This window comes from Pelobates fuscus, chromosome 3 (assembly GCF_036172605.1).
Source record: "Pelobates fuscus isolate aPelFus1 chromosome 3, aPelFus1.pri, whole genome shotgun sequence".
Classification (NCBI taxonomy): Eukaryota; Metazoa; Chordata; class Amphibia; order Anura; family Pelobatidae; genus Pelobates; species Pelobates fuscus.
The window spans coordinates 224005051-224020052 of record NC_086319.1 but is presented as its reverse complement, the minus strand read 5'-3'; the positions used below and the strand labels follow the sequence as shown (position 1 = coordinate 224020052).

General features: G+C 43.8%; 1 protein-coding gene across 1 annotated transcript in view; it reads right to left on the bottom strand.

Annotated features, from left to right (window-relative positions):
- NAPEPLD (N-acyl phosphatidylethanolamine phospholipase D) overlaps positions 1-15002 on the bottom strand; it is a 30018-nt gene that overhangs the window by 7696 nt on the left and 7320 nt on the right. Inside the window, exons 2-4 of the mRNA XM_063448146.1 lie at positions 3728-4037; positions 2502-3148; positions 228-342 (exon numbers count right to left, since the gene is read on the bottom strand). Of these exons, the coding sequence (XP_063304216.1) occupies positions 228-342; positions 2502-3148; positions 3728-4037 (1072 nt within the window). The remainder of the gene's footprint in view (positions 1-227; positions 343-2501; positions 3149-3727; positions 4038-15002) is intronic.

Below are 15002 nucleotides of genomic sequence, written 5' to 3'. Positions count from 1 at the left end.
AATCTAACACACTGCCCCCTCCCACCACTCAAATACACTGCCCCCCTCCCTCCCAAAATGAACACACTGCCCCCCTCCCTAACTTGCAGTAGGTCTCTCACTTTTGCAATGTATTCAATCACCCGCAAAAAAATAATAATATATTATATATTAAAAAAATAACATTTAATTTAAAAAAAATAAAAAATATGTATTTTGACACACAAAAGAGCATAGATGCAACATACCTCATTAGCTAATGCAAAGGTTCCCCAGTGTATGCCAAGTGATTTCTTTGCACGGACATCAACATGAATTCGCACGGCATCCTCTGGATCTACATGCTGAGATTTCATGAACCACCTAATAAAACAGAATTTAAGATTTGTTATGAAAATACTTTCTACTGAGACTATTTTAGAAAAAAATTACAGCAGTTTATAATGCAGTTTGTGAGTAAACCAAAAAGTGTTCATTTCCAGGAATCCAGTGTACATTTAAAGTGAATTTCAGATTTTAGGCCAAAATATTTTCAGTTTGGATATTTTGACCTGCAATTTGAAATTCAGTTTGGATTCCTTAAACGTAACACTTCCGTGAATAAGCTTGTTAAGAATCATCAATCGCTCAAAAAGTAAATATAAATCTGTATGTGCACTGAACCATTTCAGATTGAAATGTTGCCTATGCGCAGGAATTAGTACACTTGGAGTGTAGCGAAGGCTGCTGCTCAACCAAACCCTCCACGATGCCCATAACACGTTTCTTGTTGAATAGTCCTTGAATAGGACTGAAACATTGATCCTTTTTAATATTACCCAATAAAGACCGGATTTTATGGAAGACTGAGTGCTACTGACAATATTCTCAATCAAGGTGCAATTCAATATACAAATGTCTTCATGATGCTTAATAAAACGGTTTACATAATGAAGAGAATTAAGGAGTTTATAAAAAAAAAAAAAACAGGGAACTGTGGCAAACCAACATCAGAGTTGCAAAATTTAGATTTTATTAATTCAACAACTGTATTGTTAAATTTGCAACACTTTACAACCCAATTCCTAGACCACAAACAAATATTATAGATCTCAGGAATCTCAAATCAAGGTTAAAAACTTAAAACTTGTTGGCTGGCTCAGTTTTTATTTTTTTATAAAACATCTACATAAAATGGAAAGTGCATGTTTTTCTCAAGACTGCAAATATTTAGATTGACGCATAACCAGTGACCACTAGAGGGAAGCATTTCATTGCCAGGTAAACCGATCATTATGCTACACTGCTAATAATACCCCTGTAGTCTACATAGAGAAAGCGTACCAACAGGGAAATTAAACAATGTTTCTGTTTCTTCTCATTTGCAAAGTCTGCCTTGGCTTTGTCTTGTGGGAATTAGATTGTTAATGTAAATTTAAAAAACGGGAATGAGGTGTCTATGAAAGCAATAAGAAATGGTTAGCATAATCCGGGTATGCCCTAGCTGAATCTGTCCTACTACCGATGTGCAATCTAATGGGGGCGCCGCTGGGAGATTTATACGGCTACATTACCCAAACAATTTCTGTTATATATATTGTGTATATATAAAATCCTGACAGAGTTTGTGCTTGTAAGCGTAAGAAGTCGGAGAATGCGTTAATTACAGTAAAACTTTGTTTGCTACGATGTTGATCCTTGAAAAATGCAGTAGTGTTCACGTAACTGGTTTTTGATATACTGGACCTTGTTTCTACACTGTGATTTATGTACTAAACTGTCCGTCAAAAATAAAGATTTAAAAAAAAGAAAAACGGTTAGCATAGGTTGTCAGAGATTTCCAAGATTTTACTCAATGGTAGATTTCAGAGAAGGGACAGTTCTCCTTCAAACTGCCAGGAGCTGTGAGAGTACAACATTGAGGATCTCACAAGATAATGGGAGCCTCCATAGATCATGTCATTCGATAAGTGAGGCAAAGCCCAATTCCCACAGCCAATAGTTGCAAGATTATATGTTAATGCAATACTCAGAAGTGACAGAGCCACTTTAAAGAATGGAGATTGGCTTCCAGTAAACCACCCTTTACCCATTATTGGCACAAGTAGGTATGTTAATGCTTCTCACCTCTTAGAATCTGTGTTACCTATAGTATGCCAGTGAAATACTTTGTCACACTAAAAACAAAACACCAAAGAGCAACACATTGGACAAAATGGCCACCAAAAGTAGTAAGTCATGGAAGTTCAAATATGTGTGAAAAAAAAATGTCTTTGTAGCTGTACAGTTCTAATATTCCAGGACCATTGGCTGTGCTGTTCCAGCTAATCACATTGTCACATAGCGAAGATGCAAGCATTTAAATTCACTATGCTACAACAATGTGAAAGAATCTGACCTATGTGCACATCATAGTAGATTCCTTTCTGCTGTATAACCACTTCTACATGGTGCAAGTGAATTAGCTCATTTTAAAAATGGCACTGTGGCAGTGACAAAGTGATACATACTGTCAAGTGCCATTATTCAGCGCATACACATACCTGGGCTCATAAGCTCCAATGGGAATAGCAGCAACATCAAAAGGCCCAAATCGCTTTCCAATTTCTTCAAAAGCACCACAATAACCAGTGTCTCCTGCAAAAAAGAATCGATTTGTAGGTCCCAGGACAGACCAGCTTCCCCACAGAACCTTGTTGTCATCAAAAGCTCCCCTTTTGCACCAGTGCTGAGCAGGAGTAAAAACAAAAGTCACCTCATCATGTCTAGGTACACAGTTCTGCTCCCACCAATCTAACTCAATAACATTCTCACAGCCACAACTCTGCATCCAGCTCAGGAGGCCCAACGGAACAAACCACCTTAGTTCTGTGCCAAAGCGGGCATTGAGACTTAGTACTGTTTTATAGTCCAGATGGTCATAATGATTGTGGCTGATTACCACAGCATCAATCTTTGGAAGCTGCTCTACAGTGCATGGTGGCCCACGAAATCGCTTTGGGCCTGCAAAGCTGAGAGGAGATGCTCGCTGACTAAATATGGGATCAGTAAGAAATGTCAATTCATCCATTTCCACCATAACAGATGCATGACCCAACCAGGTAACCCGTAATCCATTTTCTGTCTTTCCAGCAAGCTCCACGTTTTGAACAAAATAAGGTTCAAGTACTGGAAGTTCTTTGTCAAGCTCCTGTAAAAAGAAACACATTTTTTTTTTTTTTAACAAGACATGGATGAAAATACTCTCAAACTCTCACTCGCTCTTTATTTGCTAAGATAGGTGATTTTAAGTAGCCTTGTTAAATGTAAAACTGTATTTTTGTTTGTGTGTGCGCTGTTTCTTTAGCCTGTTCCTGCAGACTTTTTGTTGAAAAGGCTGATTGGCCAGGCTGGCATTTGGCTACGCCCCTACCCCACCTCCTTGGCCGAGATCATCAGAATTGAAGATCTGATCTAATCCAATGCTTTCCTATGGAAAATAATTGTAATTGGCTGAGATCATCAATTCTTATGATATCAGCCAAGGAGGTGGATCTGGGGCGGAGCCAGTGTTGGCAGACCTGCGCCGCATTGGAAATAAGATTAGTTTTTATTGAATTTAAGGAGGGAAATGAGGGGCTAAACCGTGATTTTAACACTATAGGGTCAGGAAAACTCTTTTGTATTTCTTATCATATATAGTGTTCATTAACACATGACCTAGAATTGCCCAAATAAATGTTATGGTAAGTCATGTTAATAGGAAAATGATATTTAGAATAGGATTTACCTCCTTTGAGCTTGGAACATTGCTGTTATCCTTCTCTGTCATGGCCCATTTTAGTGCACTCAGAAAGGCAGGTGACTTCCACGTAGGCCAAGGGTTTATGAATCTACCGTTCTTGTCTCTTCTAGACTTAGTTACATCCTCCTCTAGTCGAAGATCCAACTTAAAGCTCTTCCTTGATGATCTGGAAGAATCGCTGCTTCTAGAACTGTGTGAAGAATTCTGCCGTTTACGGAGCTTCTCTTTGGGGTATTGACTGCTAGAAGTTGGACGACCATTTTTGTCAGATCCTTCTTCCATACTTGTTAGGAACCTAAAATTAAACAGTTATTTTTATTTCAATAAGCAATAAACTAAAATAGTTGGTTTTGAATTATAGCACCAGCAACCAAAGCACAAGCTACCTAATTGCATCTTTTTTTGTTAAAAATCAGCAGAGAAAAGTATACAAAACGTTACACATACACCATGAAACAGTCCCTGATGAGGTGACAAGTCTTAAAAAGAGGTCACAATGTCAATATCATCCCACAGAGCTGATTATAAAAAACAAAAACAAAAAACAGAATTATATAAAAAAATAATAATAATCACACAGCACAGACCTGACAAATCCTGGATGCAACGAATAATGGATACATTAAAGGAACACTATAGAGTCGGGAACACAAACATTTATGCATCACCCTAGAGTGTTAAAACCCCCATCTAGCCCACCTGCCCCCTAAATATAGTAAAATCTTACTTGTATTACAGTCTGCAGATGATTTGTCTGTCCCTGATCTGCCTGCTTGGCTAACATCATCAGAAGTGAATCTCTAAACCAATCACACTGCTTTTCCATAGGATTGGCGGAGACTGTCAGGGAGGCAGAGCACGCACAAGCCAAACACAGCCCTGGCCAATCAGCATCTCCTCATAGAGATACATTGAATCAGTGCATTTCTATGAGGAAAGTCTTCATGCAGAGGGTGGAGACAATGTGGCCAGTGGCCAGTGGAGGTATCCTTCGTCTGTAATGTAAACACTGTATTTTCTATGAAAACACAGTGTTTACTGCACAAAGCCTGAAGGGAATGATTCTACTCACCATAATAAGCTGTATAGTGTCCTATACTAATAAGACTATATAGTGTCCCTTTAACAAAAACAAAACAAAAACACTTAATATGACAAACAGTAACAAACAAATGTTTGGGTAAGTGTTCTTGATAAGTGAACCATGTGAGCGAAGGTTTGCATAGTAAGGTTTTCATACTATAAACCAGTACAGGAATATACATCCTTCTGCACTCCAGATGGTGTGGACTACATGTCCCATAATGCTTACAGCCATGAAGCTGGCAAACCACCATGGGAGATGTATTCCACAATATCTAGAGTGCAGAAGGTTGCCTACTTCTACTATAAATTATTTACCAATAAAAAGGAATCTGAAGCTGCTGTATATTTCTTGAAGGAACACTTCCATTGGCTATTTCATCTCAATGATGTGGTTTATATACACACCTATATACTTATTAATGCTTAATAGGGAACACATGGGATGGGCGGCAGCATTGTACAAAGCTGTGTGATACAAAAAGTGAATACAAATACAGAAAGATAAGTCCTGCGCTCACTCCAGTCACTCATGGGTGGCAGCAATGACTACAGTACACATCAGCCTCAATATATAGTAAAAACTAAAGAAAAACAACCCTGGCAGTGTAGGTTGGTCATCTAAACAATGATTAGTGTTAGGAATATACATTTGGATACATACACCTAGAAAAACATCTGACTAGGAAACATACAAAAGGCCATTTAGAACAACCAAATCTCTTAACCCCTTAAGGACCAAACTTCTGGATTAAAAGGAAAGCATGACGTGTCACACATGTCATGTGTCCTTAAGGGGTTAAAGCAACATTTATATGTACAGTAAGTTGCTCCTACTGTCAGAAACAGAATGGTATAAGAAAACATACCTGCACATAACTACTAATTACTAGGATAGAGACCCATAAAGATAACTTGGGGCAAGATGCTAGACAGTTTCACGAGTCATAGTATGCAGAGTTTGGAGTTATTTGTAAATGTGAGCTGAAATGACCCATTTCTGTACAGTGTGACAGCTGAGCTAAGCAGAAAAGACTTCAATAATACACTCTGGACTGTTCTAAACAAGACCTATAGCTGGATCATCAGCAACCCTGCCCTTACACAGGGCAAAGGGAAAGGTTCTGGACAGTAGATTTTCCAGCCAGCTTATTCACAGCTAGATATAGATCTATTAACTAACCTGGTGGAGAGTGGACTAAATATTCAAGTTGAAAAAACTCTCCAACTCAGCAGTTTAGGGAACACCTAAGCTTTTTTTTTTTTTGGAACATAATGGATGGACTGCAAAACCTTCCTTCCGATTAAGCCTCTCTGCAAGGAACTACTGAGTTTTCAGATATAATCAACAAAAAAGTACACAAAAGCTGACCTGGTATTCTTTTTTTTTTTTTTTTTTTTAAATACATAAACAATGTGTTCCAAACTTACAAAGGTGTCAGTAATCTTTAAATAAAGCATGTGCCTGAGGATATATAAGCAGAAATCATATAGAAAAGAAAAGGGGGAAAAAAAACAGATACAATAAAAGCAGGTTTGAGGTGAATCTATGCTTAATACCACTGGCATGCACGACGACAGGAATTTAATAAAACAAGACATGGCATGCAAAAAATTAGGAAATGTCAGCACACCAGGAAAATACGATTTATTTAATAATGGTTATACCAGCAATTAGAAGCTGACGAGATCTACTGAGGAACAACACACCCAGTTCCTCTTTAGGGCAGCAGCATGTTCTGAGTGTAAATAGACAGTGCACGTTTTGCAATTGTGAATATATACAGCCATATGAACGATATGTAAGAAAATACAACTCTAAAATAATTAATTGATTGAGCTAATGGGGATATGTAATCTCTGCATTAGCAATAATGCAAGCAGGGGCCTGAAACACCAGTGTCCAGGGGACCTTAATTTTTTTTCAAGCAGCTCAAAATAGATAGCAAGTTATCAAAAATTACTTAGAAAAGGCTTGCCCACACGCCTATAATGAAAGTGGCCCTATTTCCCCATTTGAAATGTTGGACACAACTAGTTATCCATCATGAATATCTGCCTTCATAACCATTACTGACAGAGTGATTTACTAAAGTTAGAATTCAAAGTGAATTTAAAAATGTAGGTCAAAATAGCTTAGATGGACCATGTAGGGTTCAGTGTCCCTATTGCCCCTAATGCAGCAATGCAATTCCAGAGAAAGTCTAAGTCTGTCCACAGTGGCTGTCTACCAGACAGCCACTAGAGAGTTTCTTGAATCGAAACGGACCTTTGGTCCGGTATCGTACGCTGGACGTCCTCACACTCTGCATGAGGACATCCAACGTCAGGTTTTTCTCCATAGGAAAGCATTGATTCAATGCTTTCCTATGGAGAGGTCTAATGCACGTGGCATTTGCCGCGCATGCGCATTAGAACTGCTTGTCGTGGGCTGTCGGAGCACAGCCCAGCGCCAAGGGACATCAACGCTGGGTAAAGTTATTTTTTTTACCCTTTATTTAAGCGGGTGGGGGAAGGCAGAGGGAGCTATAGTGCCAGGAATACAGCTTTGTATTCCTGGCACTTATAGTATTCCTTTAATGGTGGTCTTCAGACACCTATAACTGTAATATATTAATAGATATACACTGACTAAGGATATATCCTTGACCTTTCCTGCATCGCTTGAAACCACTCCTCAGATGAACTCACACAATACCCAAATAGTATCCTGTCATCCTAAAGCAGGACACCATTTCAGTTCACAAATAATGTAGCATATGGAGCTTAAAGATCATGCCCCTGAAGAAATACCTTCCAGAAAACCTATTTTCCACCATTTTATTATCTCAGAAAGTGTGTGTTTGACGTAGAATGCAAAACTGAAGCAATTCACATTGACACAGTCATATTATTTATTCATACCATTCTATGGTAAGTGCTTAAAAGCTTTATGCAGGATTAATCTTTATTTTATTTATTTTATTGCTTTTATGCCTTTTGCCTATCCAAATAATCCCAAAGTTCAGCAGCCAGTGTCTGCTTTCTGCACTATGCCTTAAATATGTATCTTATCACGCGATGACTGTTAGCCTCTCCCTGAAATATTGGCAAATTCCCTGGAGGATCATTCCTCTTTTTTTTTTTTTTCAGATCCTTAGTGCAATGCGATCTTGTCCTTTGACTAGGTTTTATTAACCTGTTTCCCTTTAATGTGGCCTAAAAAAACAACATTTTTTCTATCCTGATGTTTATTTCATTGTGCAGCCTAAGCATTTATCCTAGAGGTATTTACACTGGGTCTGCTTTTATTAAACACAAGTGTATATTAGCCTTGTCCCTGATGAAGCTGCTGTTAAGGCAATGAGATGCATGTTGAGTATTTATTTGAATCTTTCAAAGGTCATGTTGGTATGCACTGGTATTTTTCAACAAGCTAAATAAGAGTGATTTTTCTGCACTCTTTGCAAGTATTACATGAGGCACGCTTTGCAAGTATTACATGAGGCACGCTATGCAGCTTTTTCGTCATGAAATTGAAGATTATGCTAGCTTTAGTGTACTAATAATCTTAATTTTAATAAGGACAGGAGGCGAGTATTTTGCATAAACTCTCTTTACTAAACTCGGTTTGTTGGCATAGGGAGAGGCGGTCATTCGGAAGCCAATCCCTGAAAAAGCGGAGAACCAGTCCCACATCCCATAGGTGAGGGTATCTGGGGGCCGGGGGGCGGCGGAGTCGTATACCGCGGAGTAGGCGGCAGACCAGAGGGTCTTTGCCGACCGGGAGATCCCCAACGGGGGTGTGAGCCGCCAAAATCGCGGAACGAACGACGTTGACCGAACGGTAAGAGCGGCCAGCTAAGAACAAGGAGGAAAGAAAATTAAGAATCATGGGAATTGGGGTTCTATATGGATCGGAGTCCCATTCCATGCACCAAGTAGACCAGGAGGCCCAAGCTGAAAGGTAACAGCGTCTAGTTCCCGGGGCCCATGAGTCCCATAAGAGGTCCCTAGCAGCCTGCGATAGTCCGCTGACTTGCCAGGAACCCCGGAAAGAGAAAAAAGCCACCAGGGGTAGCCGGTCTTCCAGGAGGAGTGGGTGGAGATACCCTTTGGGATCCGTGAGTAGGTCCGGGAAGGATGGTAGGAGGAGAGGGTCCCTGTAGGAGGAGGCCAGGAGGTCCGGGAACCATGGTTGGCTCTGCCACAAGGGTGTTATTACAACCAGTTTGATCTGTTGCGTCCGCATCTGGTGTAGTGTTCACGCAATCATGGAGAATGGGGGAAAGGCGTAGGCTCCTGTCGTCGGCCATTGTTGGAGAAAAGCGTCTGTCGCCTTGCTCTCCGGGTCCGGGAGCCAGCTGAAGAACTCCGGGGTCTGGTGATTGTTGCGAGAAGCGAACAGATCCAGGTGAAAGGGACCCCTTCGGGCTGCCAGGGCCCTGAAGATTCTCGTGTTTAGCTTCCAGTCGCTGACGTCTCTCCAGTGGCGAGAGAACCAGTCGGCTGTGAGATTGATCTCTCCCGGTAAGTATTCCGCCTGTAGCGTGATGTTGCGAGGGCGGCAATAGTCGAAGATGTCCCTCGTGATATCTGACAGCAGGCGCGAGCGAGCGCCTCCCAGACGGTTGATGTACTGGACTGCATTGTCCATGCGCAGGAGGATGCAGCAGTTGGATCTTTCCCGGGCCAAGCTGCGGATCGCGAAGGATCCTGCCAGGAGTTCGAGGCAATTGATGTGCATGGAGAGCTCCTGCGCCGTCCATGTTCCTCCCGTGGAGACGGTTACGTTGGTGGCACCCCATCCCCACAGGCTAGCGTCTGATTCCAATATGAAGTCTGGGGTGTCTCCGAATATGGCCTTGCCGTTCCAGGCTTACATGCTGTCCAGCCACCATGATAGTTCCTCGCGAACCTCCGTCGTCACCGGGACGGGTTGGTCGTAAGTAGGCCTGTGGCGTAGGTACTTCGCCTTGAGACGTTGCATGGCCCTGTAGTGGAGGGGACTCGGAAATATGGCCTGAATCGAAGCGGATAGGAGTCCTACAATCCTGGCCAGGTTGCGTAGTGGAATAGAGTCGAGTCGGAGAACCCTGCGAATCTCCTTGTGAATGGCTGTGATCTTTGAGGCTGGTAGTCTCAGAGTGCAAGTCGTCGAGTCGATCTCGAAGCCGAGGAATTGTATCGTCTGGGCAGGGTTCAGCTCCGATTTCTGTTGGTTTACCACGAAACCCAAAGATTCCAGTAGGGACACTGCCAGGTGAGTGTGTTGGCGTAGCCTGTGTTCGTCGGAGCAGAAGAGGAGAAGATCGTCTAAGTAGATGATGCATCGAACGCCCCTGGATCTTAGGTGGGCCACCACTGGTTTTAAGAGTTTGGTGAAGCACCAAGGGGCTGAGCTGAGCCCGAAAGGGAGGCAAGTGAATTGCCAAGGGCGTCCGTGCCAGAGGAAACGTAGGAGTGCTCGACAGTCCGGGTGCACCGGGACTGACAGATATGCGTCTTTTAGATCGAGCCTGGTGAACCAGTCGTTGCTTCGAAGAAGGTCTCGTAGGAGGTGGATGCCCTCCATCTTGAAGTGGCGATAGACCACATATGCGTTGAGGGCGCGTAGATTGATGACAGGGCGGTATTCTCCCGACTTTTTCCGAACCAGGAAGATGTTGCTGAAGTAACCACCCCCGTCGCGGACCGGCTGGATAGCCCCTTTGTCTTGGAGCTCGCATAGCTCCGCGTTGACGAGGTTGCGGTCGGAGGATGACATGTGGATGGGGCGAGGGGGCTGAACCTGAAAGGGGGTCCCCACTAGGTCTATGATATATCCCTGTACAATTTGTAGGATCCATGTGTCCATGTGCATAGGGCGGCCCAATTCTGGAAAGAAAGGGAAATACGGCCCGCAGTACCGGTACATGGTAACAGTGGAGGAATATGGGTCCTTACCTGCAGCAAAGCGGGAACGTCCGCGTCCGCGGGATCCACGACCTCTATCCGAGCCTCTGGAAAAGGGTTGCTGTCGGTAGTCTCTTGTTGGAAAAAATGGTGTTGGTTGGGTGCGGGGGCCTGAAGGCCAAAAATCGGCTGGCGGCACGGCCCCGTTGCCGGCCAGCCCTCCCAAAAACCCTTCTGGCAGGGTTGCTTCTGAAAACTCTGCGCATTGAGGACTGCACCTTATTAAGGGAGGTGAACACGTTTACGTGTTTATTAAGTTCCTTGAGGAACGGTTCGCCAAATAGTTTCCCTTGTGCCTGGGGCCCAATCTCCTTTGTGCCAAGGTCTGCCAATTTGCCGTTAATACGGTACAACGCTGCTTTTCGCCTCTCCGAAGAGAGCGTAACGTTAGTGTTTCCGATGACACAAAAACACCGTTGTGCCCATTCACGAACATCATGTGCCCATTCCCTGATGTCCTCAGAGGAGAAGGAGTCGGCTTTGGTGTAGGCATCGTCCGCCAGATACATAATGCGAGCCAGGGGGCCTACGGAATCCAGCAGGTTGTCTTGGGCGCCCCATAGGCCTTTCTCTACCCCACGGCGGGGGTCTCTACCACTGCGCATCATGAAGGTCGACATAACCTTGTCGAATTCTGGGGTCTGAGCGACCTTATCCGGCAGGGAAGGGCGTGGGCATTCAGACCTGAGTAGGCTGCGGACTTCTTTCTCCAGAGGTTTGCGGAGCCACAGGTGCATAAACCTGGAAAGGTGTTCTGGAGGCGACCAGTCACCCGATCTGGGGTGCCGTATGTTACGGGGGTCGAACATCGCCTGACCCGAGGGGTCCAAAATAGTGTCTGAATCAAGATGAGGTTCTGCGTACGCAGTGCCCTCGATACCTCCTGTCTGGGCAGCACCCAGGAGGGTCTCCCGCATGAAAGCGGAGACAGATTTTTCGTCCGAACCCCATGCGTCGTAGTCTGAGTCAGAAACATCAGCTTGCCACTCATCCAGAACTGACATGGACTGGGCAGGGCCCTGCTCTTCGTCTGAAGAGTACTCCTGACGCGGAGCCGGGGTGTGTGATTTGGCAGACTTGCGTTTGGCAGGTGCCTTACCCTTAGATGGTTTGGGTGTATAATCTTCGCCTTTGTCATGGCGCTTTTTAGGGCGGGAGTCATCCCTTGACTGATGGTCGGACAAGTCCGAATCCGATTCGTGGCGAGGACGTCTACGTTTTGGCACGTCAGGAGCCGAGGCTCGGGCCTTGGAGAGTGCCTTCTCCACAGAGGCAGCGACAGCTGCGTTAATCATGGCCTGGAGGTCCACAGGGACGTTCTGGGAGTCCTCCATGTTAAGGGTAGGCTGATACGTCACTGAAAGGCACAGCAATACACGGGCACCCAGGTCTTAATAATAGGCGTAGGGTCAGATTTGGTAGTATGGAGGGAACAAGTCCCGAATAACCCCAGCAGGGTATAGTAGTGACCTTATAAACTGGGGCTCACCCAGTTAGAGAGAACTGCAACAGCTAGTCTCCCAGTAAGCAGCGTATTTATAGTGGGGCTCACCCCGGTTGCACAGGGTTGGGACCCTTAAGTGCAGGTCACGATAATAGTAAACAGGCAGCAGCACTGACCTGACTGACCCAGCCACAGGATATAGCTTGATAGAAGCAGATGAGACACAGAGACTGAGTAGCAGATTGATAGCAGCAGATGGTAGTGCTTGAGCAGGTAATCCTTCAGTCCCAGGGGTGTCAGACACAAAAGGTGTGGAAAAAACAGCAGTGCAGAGGCAACAGAAGGTTAAGACAGCCACACTGAGTCCCTAATGAGATGCACGAGGCAAAATTAAAATGGCCGCAAGGTAGGCCGCAAGCCGGGGACTACATTTTTTAGGCCGGCCGCGGGCGGAAGCGGGCCGGCGTGAAACCGGTCGCGAACGATACCGGCCGCAAGGAGGGAGCCCAGGAGGGCACCCAAGGAAGGGGGGGGCGGTGGGGGGACCTGAGGAGACCGAGGGGAGGTCAAAGGAGGGTCCCAGAAGGAATAGAGGGGCAGATAGGAGGGCAGGAAACCCACAGAGAGCCCCTAGTCCCACAGCCCAGTACAGAACTAGTTAGTAAAATGGAAATAAAAGGAATAAAAGTAATGATAATGTAATGAAAATAAAACAAGTAAATAGAACAAATAAATAATGACAATAAATGTATAAAGCTCCAGGGGAGCAAATATTCTGACCTGCCTGCGATGGAGCAGTAAAGAAAGAGGAAGTTGTACAGGCAGCATGCAGCATGCAGCATTATATACTATGCTGCTCAGTGATTTACTTGTTACTCTTTAGGTTTTCTTTACTGCTGTGGAGTTTAGTAAAGAGAGTTTATGCAAAATAGGAAGCCTCCTGTCATGTTATAAAATTATAAACATGCAAGTGTACTCCTTATAGCCATTTAAAGGGACACTATAGTCACCAAATTAACTTTGGCTTAATGAAGCAGTTTTGGTGCCACTGCAGTCTCACTGCTCAATTCTCTGCCATGAAAGCGGCACTACGTATAGTGTCAGGAACGCAAAAGTGTTTTCCTGACACAATAGTTCTAAAACCAATGTTTAGGTGGGCGGCCCCCCTTACCTCGGTTTAGAAAGGTGATTTAGTCACCTTTTTCCAGACCCGCCACCAATCCACTTCCTTGGCTGACATCAGATATGATTAATTTAGCCAATCCCATAGAAAAGCATTGGGAAGCTATTGGGCATGTGTGATAAAACACTGCACTGCGCCAATCAGCATCTCCTCATAGAGATGAATTGATTCAATGCATTTCTATAGGGGAACGATCAGTGCCTCTATGCAGAGCAATGACACAGGAAGCACCTCTAGCAGCCATCTGAGGAGTAGCCACTAGAGGTGTTCTTAGACTGTAATATAAATAATGCCTTTTCTCTGAAAAGGCAGTTTACATTAAAAGGCCTACAGGGACAGGCAGTAGACACCAGAACAACTACGTTATGCTGTAGTTGTTCTGGTGACTACAGTGTCCCTTTAAGGGGTTATATCTCTTGTTTCTGTGATGCAGCCCCAGCTCCACCTCCACCTCCCCTGGCTGTGAATCACACAGCCTGCATGAAAAATAATAATAATTTCATTTTAAAATCAGATGTAAACTTGAATTAGAAGGTTTTATCTCCTGATTAAATTTAACGTTAAGCTCCTGTAGGGTCTAGAAGGCTATTAACAGAGCAGGAGATAAGAAATTCAAAATTAAACAGACTGTGCAAATAAAGGATAAACATTAGATGTCTCTTTACAGGAAGTGTTTAAGAAGGCTGTGCAAATCACATGCATGGAGATGTAACTAGCAATGTATAAACAAAGTTATTTAACTCCTAAATTGCAGAGAATTGAGCAATGAAACTGCACAGGCATGACCTATGCACAGACATGGTGCATCAAAATACAGAATATCAGTGAATGTATATTACAGTACTTTAGTTAACTCTGTGAAAACTTAATCTTTTATCCATTACAGTGCAAAACAGATCCCAATAATAATAGCCAATAAAGATATACCACTAAGACTTTATAAATATAATCAAATCCCTAACGTAGTGAATTGCCTCTTTAGCCATATTTGAAGAGCATTCATAATGGAGTTTTGTAAATGCAGTTTACTTACAATCTCCCTGGAGTCTCTAGGCTAGAAAGGAGCATAAAGTGTGCACTTTAGACTTGTTATTAGTAAGCACAGTTCAACCAGATTGCAAAGTGTTTCAGTACAGTTTCAGTGCTTTTAAGTACAGAGGCAGTAACTGGCTCTTCTGTAGGGGTGCGCTGGGGCTTTGAAGTGGGTGGTGGGACATATGCAGCGTCTTCCCCAGGGTCTATGGAGAAGTCATCTGAAGAATAGGAGTAATCTTCCTCATCTGCCGCCATTTTGTCCCATGCGGTCTTTTGCGATCGCCGGAGAAGTTCCCCGATATCGTGGGTGGTTGGGTCCTTGTCGGCTTTTGTTTTTTGTGTTTCCGACCCATCTTTATTTCCCGTGTCGGGTGAGGGCTAGAGTGCCCGGGTAACTTCGCCTGTTAGGCCAGGAAAGCAAGTTTGTGCGTTATCTGGCACGGAGCTCTTGGAGAACGCGTCCGCTCTGCTCCTCTGCTAACTCCGCCCCCCCCGGCCAAATTTTGTCCCCAGTCTGGCCCTGCATGTAGCTGTTAACTCTTTGTGTCCCTATAATTAATTCAAAACGTTGCAGTTCCATA